A 6,000-nucleotide genomic window follows, 5' to 3' on the forward strand; every position below is an offset into this window, starting at 1 on the left:
TAGATACATCTGTTGTCAAGACACAACAGAAAGTACATTCAGCTGTACCTTACAGCATTGTGGACATCATGAAAAAGATGAATGTTACCATGAGCATGTGGGATTCTTTGGCTATTCCTGGACAAGTTAATAGTTTGAAGAAGGCATTGAATGAAGAAATTCCTCCTAAGGTGACATTTGCTGATGCTGGTAAGGAGGCTGTGTTGACTAATGCTGCTGTCCAGAATGATGAAAAGGGGAACAACAATAAAGAAGCAACTTCAATCCAAGGTAAGAGCATGAAACCACCTCCATTTTACGTTTCTCTTATTATTGGTGATAATTTGGTACACAATTGCATGGTGGATAGCGGAGCTACATGCTCTATTATGCCTAAGAAGATAGCTGACCAACTTGGTCTGAAATATGATTTATTAGAGAAAGGCATAGTACAACTTGATGGTTCGGCTATTAGGACTATAGGTTTTATCAAAGATGATAGTTTAACCTTACATGCTTGTCCTAATTTCTCTATATCTCAAGATATTTATGTCATAGATCTGCCCCCATATTTTGCCCTATGTTTATCAAGAGAGTTTACTGCCAAAATAGGAGGATATTATCATCTGACTGGTCACACATGCTGTTCTGAACTAGATATGGAACCAAAGTTACTATCCAATCTGAATTGTTGTCTAAGAACCATATAGAGCCTTATACGCCTAACATCATTAATGCTAATTGTATGGTTTTTGAGCATGATGAGTATGCAGTTGTTCATGAGCCTGTAACTCAGGTTAGTGAAATATCGGATGCCCTATTAGATGAATGGGTAGCAAAGAATGTTTTGGAGGATGAAACTAGTCTCCTTGTGGATACTGGTTTGGGAAACTATATGTTTCAAGAAGCTGGTTTAATTATGCCTAATCTGGTTAAAGGACAGGAAGTTGATATTGAATCTCGAAATGATGTTTGGGAGATGTTCTTTGATGGGTCACAAAGTAGGAATGGTTCAGGAGGTGGGGTTGTGCTTGTTTCACCTAAGGGTGAGAAATATTATGCAGCTTTCAAGTTTGGTTTTGCCTGTACCAATAATACAGTAGAGTATGAGGGGCTAATTCAAGGTTTAGAGTGGGCGAGAAAGCATGGAATAAAAAACCTGAAGGTGCATGGTGATAGTGAGCTAATTGTTAATCAAGTTAGAGGTTTGAATGTAGTAAAAAATGATAACTTAAAAGCAAACAAGCTCAGGGCTTGGGATTCCATTGAAGATTTTGATGCATTTAACATTGTAGCTGTTCCAAGAAGTAGAAATCAGCATGTTGATCAGTTAGCTGCAGTTGGAGCCCAATATGATATACCAAATAGTATAAAAAGGATTTGTGATCAGCAACATATCAAGATTATTATCCGGCCATCAATTCCGGATAATAATGTTAATTGGCAAGTGTTTGAATCAGATGAACAAATTTTACAATTCCTATTGGAGGAAGACGTGTTCGCTGCCTCAAATCAGAACAGAATTCAACAACAATATCGAGATCAAGTCATTCAACTGAAGTCAAATAAATTGCCCAAGGGTCTCGTTACCTTGGAGTCAATTTTTAATTCAGATGATCAAGCTAAAAAGAATAAGACCTATTTGTTGGTCCCGTAAGAACATTATGAAGAGTTGGAGGTTGCACCCGGGAAAAGCTTAAAGGTAGGTAAAGTGAATACCCCTGCTAAAAAGGAGTCATATGTTCGGCTTTTTCAAGAGTTTGCAGATATTTTTGCATGGGAATATGGTGATTTGAAAGGTTTCAATCCCGAATTAACACAACATACCATCGAGTTAGAACCAAATGCTAAGCCAATGAGACAAAGGCAACGTCCTATCAACCCAAAGATAGAGCCATTAATGCAAAAGGAAGTTTTTAGGCTGATTGAAAGTGGCATTATCTTTCCCATCAAACACACCAGCTGGGTGTCCAATCTTGTACCTGTTAGGAAAAAGAATGGAGAGCTTAGATTATGTGTTGATTTCAGAGATCTGAATAGAGCATCCTTGAAGGATAGGCATCCCCTTCCTTCAATGGAACAAATATTGCAGTATGTGGCTGGTTCGGAAAGATTCTCACTGCTAGATGGTTATTTAGGATATAACCAAATACTAGTCAGAAATGAAGACCAGTATAAAACAGCTTTTACCACTAAATGGGGTACCATGGCCTACAAAAGAATGCCCTTTGGTTTATCCAATGCAGGGGCAACATTCCAGAAAGTCATGGATATGGCATTCAGTAATCTGATGTACCAGTTTGTTTTGGTTTATCTTGATGATATCATAGTTTATTCTAAGAAGGCAGTAGATCATCTTGGGCACTTAAGGCAGATTTTTGAGCGCTGCAAGGAGTTTGGTGTTTCACTTAACCCTAAGAAATGCATGTTTGCTATTCATGAAGGAAAGTTGTTGGGTTATGTTGTTTCTAAGCAAGGTGTCACAGTGGATCCAGAAAGAATAGCAGCAATCTTGGAGATACCCCTGCCACATCACAAGAAGGGATTGCAATCTTTCATTGGAAGGATTAATTTCGTTAAGCGTTTCTTTCCTAATATTGCAAATTTATTGAAACCACTTACAACCATGCTGAAGAAGAATGTTGTTTTCCACTGGACAAAAGAAGCAAAGCTTAATTTTCAAACTATCAAGGAGTCACTCGCGGCAACTCCTGCTCTAATAAATCCAGACTTCAGCAAAGATTTCATTTTGTATGCGTATGGTGGTTATGAGGCTATTTCTGCAATGCTAGTTTAGAAAAACACAGAAGGATAGCCTATTGCATTTTTAGCAAAGGATTGGAAGATTATGAGTAGAGGTATTGCTTTGTTGAAAAGCATGTCCTTGCTGTTGTAAAGAGCCTTAAAAAGTTTCAGCACTTGTTGTCTCATAACAAGATACACCTGAAGCTTGCTCATCCAAGTGTAAAAGAGTTTCTCCTTAGTAAGGATCTCAGTGAGAAAAGAGTTGGTTGGATAACATGGGTCATGGAATACAACATAGACATTCAAGTCACCAAATTGGTTAGAGGTAGAGGCTTGTGTGAATAGATTATTACAAATGAAATTTCAAGAAAGGAAGAAGGAGTAGAAACAATTTGGTCATTGATTTGATAGCTGATCATGACAGTACATCAAGTTGGTTGCAGGATATGATTCACTTTCTAAAAACTAGTGAGTGTCCAGCAAACCTAGATAAGGCAAAAAGAAGGTACTATTGGTTACAATCAGTTTCTTTTGTCTTGATTAATGATATATTGTACAGGAAAGATCACAATGGTGTCCTCCTTTGATGTATTGATTCAAATCAGATTACAGAAATCTTGCATGAATTCCATGATGGCCATTCAGGAGGTCATTTCTCTCCCAGGACTATTGCATATAAAATCCTAAGGGCTGGTTACTATTGGCCAGATGTTTTCAAGGACTGTCACGCATATGTAAGGAAGTGTGTTAAATGTGTTATGTTTGCAGGGAAAGAACGGCTGCCAGCATTACCTTTACATCCCATAAAAGCAGAACAACCTTTTGACAGATGGGGTGTTGATTTCATTGGTCCTATTAACCCACCGTCAAGTACAGGCCACCGGTAGATAATCACTGCAACCGATTATTTTACTAGATGGACTGAGGCTGCAACACTGAAGGATGCTAATGAGATGACTGTTCTTAATTTTTATGATGATATTGTGAACAGGTTTGGAGTTCCTGACTCCATAGTGTCGGACAATGCACTCCCTTTTGTAGGCTTAAGGGTGACTGATTGGGCTATCAAACACAACATATATCTCAATACTAGCTCAAATTATTATCCTCAAGGCAACGGATTGGTAGAGTCCACGAATAAGAACTTAATCAGAATCATCAAATGGACTTTGCAAGAAAATCAGCGTGATTGGCATTCAAAGCTAAAGGCAGCCTTGTGGGTGGACATAATCACACCAAAGCAAATTATTGGCAATTCACCTTATCGGTTGGTATATGGGAAGGAAGCAAGGTTATCAATAGAAATAGAATTGCCAGCACTAGATATGGCTACTCAAATGGTGCTATTTGAGGAAGAAGATCCTATGCAAGTGCGTTATGCATAGTTAATGGAACTGGAAGAAAGTAGGAGAAAGGTAGGACAAACAATGGAGTTTCAATAGTTGCAGGTGAAGAAGAGCTTTGATAGGAAAGCTAGAGCTAGGGAATTCAATGTGGGAGATATTGTACTCAAGTAGGATGAGCTCAAGAGCAGACCAGGCAAGCACACCAAGTTTGATTCATTTTGGGGAGGTCTGTTTGTCATCACAGAATGCAAGGAACACAATGCTTTTCAGCTGGCCACGCTGGAAGGGGAAAATCTGCCATTACCAGTAAATGGTATTCACCTCAAACCTTGTTTTGAGGTCTATCCTATTTTATAAGTAATAGATTAGTGGTTGAATAAAGTGTTGCTGCACTATTTACTTTCAGTTTTGGTGCTCCTAAGTGTTGTTGCATAGTTAGCAGTTAACTAGGCAGTAGGGCTACTAATAGTAGTACATTCATACAAACTAAGAGGGTTGTGTAATCAAATTTTGCATTATATATGCTGGAGTGTACTCAACATACATACATAATGAAAAACCTCATTACCCAGCCCTCTTACTTCATACTACCTTGCCTATTATTAGTATCTCTAATGTCTAGCTAACTTTTTAGTTTCCCTATTTTCAATAAGTGTTTTGAACATGAGTTGCTGTTGTCAATATCCAAATCTGATAGGTAGCTCAAACAAAATAGTCCACTACAGGATTCTGAGTATACACCTATCCCTCGGGATAGGGGAGCCAAGCTATCCAAAGCCATAAATCTGCACTCAGAATTCTATCTTACACTATTTTATCTAAGCTATTTACCTTAGTCCAGATTTGTTCCTAAAAGACTCACTGCCCAATGGATTTCTAAGGCTACTGGTTCCTATATAGCAGGCATACATTTAGTAGAGGTCGCCAAAATGTTACCTAAAATTTCATTACCCATGTAATTTCGGCCAAAGGATGCATTTTTATCAAATGATTGCATTTACATAACGTACATTGCAGTGTTTTAAAAAGTATTTCCATTTGTATTGAACAATGATAGACTACAAATTGAGTTCATGCATTTGAAGCATATTTATACATGCACTGAATCCCTTAAAACCTCACACAAGCCATGAGCTTAGCATTTCTATCTTTCCTACATATCCAAAACAGAAAAGGATAGAATCAAATAGTGAGTGTAAGGATAACCAGTCATTGCCTTGGGTTGCTTTGACTGGTTATTGGCTGTCCCGTTGCCCTTATGACTATTTTCTCGGTCTTCAAATTCTAAACAAACCCTGCTTTCCTGCACAAAAGAGAAAATGTGTCAGATCCAAAGGATCTAAGCAATGAAAGATTATCCTACAATGTAACATTTATCATATCCTATCTTATTTCTATTTCGAAAGAGCAGGAAAGATAAAGACACAAATCACTGCTTCAGGAGAAAGAAATGTTTATGCTAATGTGTTTGTTTCATGTGCAGATAATTGGTTACTCTAATTGGCATGTGCCCCTGACCGAGGCTCCCTTCGGGTATGAACCCGACATACCCTTTAGAGTAACTAATCTTAGAATATCAAAATGGAATGATGAAGAAACCAACTGAAGTATCAAAGGGACATATTTGTTTTAATATGAAACCTTTTACTTTACTATTCCTGATATGTATAAAAAGAAAGCATTAATGGATAAACTATTTTAAGGGACATATTATTCTAATGTGAAACCTTACAGTATTGAAAAGTCAATGCTACATAGTGAAGATAAATGATTCAATGCAATAGGTTGGTATAGAAACAGAGCATCTGAAATATTTTATGAACAAGAACAAACATCAAACTTTAATGAAATCAGAATCAACTGGTAATGAAATGAGTGTCATGAGCCCGTGCTCGAACTTCATTTTTACATAAGATCAAAATGAACAGTC

The 6,000-nt window shown here is 37.5% G+C and overlaps 1 protein-coding gene across 1 annotated transcript; it reads left to right on the forward strand.

The window, feature by feature from the left end:
- The first annotated feature begins 3,482 nt into the window (after window positions 1–3,482).
- LOC131078293 (uncharacterized) lies at window positions 3,483–4,109 on the forward strand. The gene is made up of 2 exons (XM_059220778.1): window positions 3,483–3,607; window positions 3,716–4,109. Exons 1-2 carry the CDS (start codon window positions 3,483–3,485, stop codon window positions 4,107–4,109), a joined length of 519 nt encoding a protein of 172 aa, XP_059076761.1.
- Window positions 4,110–6,000: the final 1,891 nt, after the last annotated feature.

Source organism: Cryptomeria japonica, chromosome 5, assembly GCF_030272615.1.
Source record: "Cryptomeria japonica chromosome 5, Sugi_1.0, whole genome shotgun sequence".
NCBI lineage: Eukaryota > Viridiplantae > Streptophyta > Pinopsida > Cupressales > Cupressaceae > Cryptomeria > Cryptomeria japonica.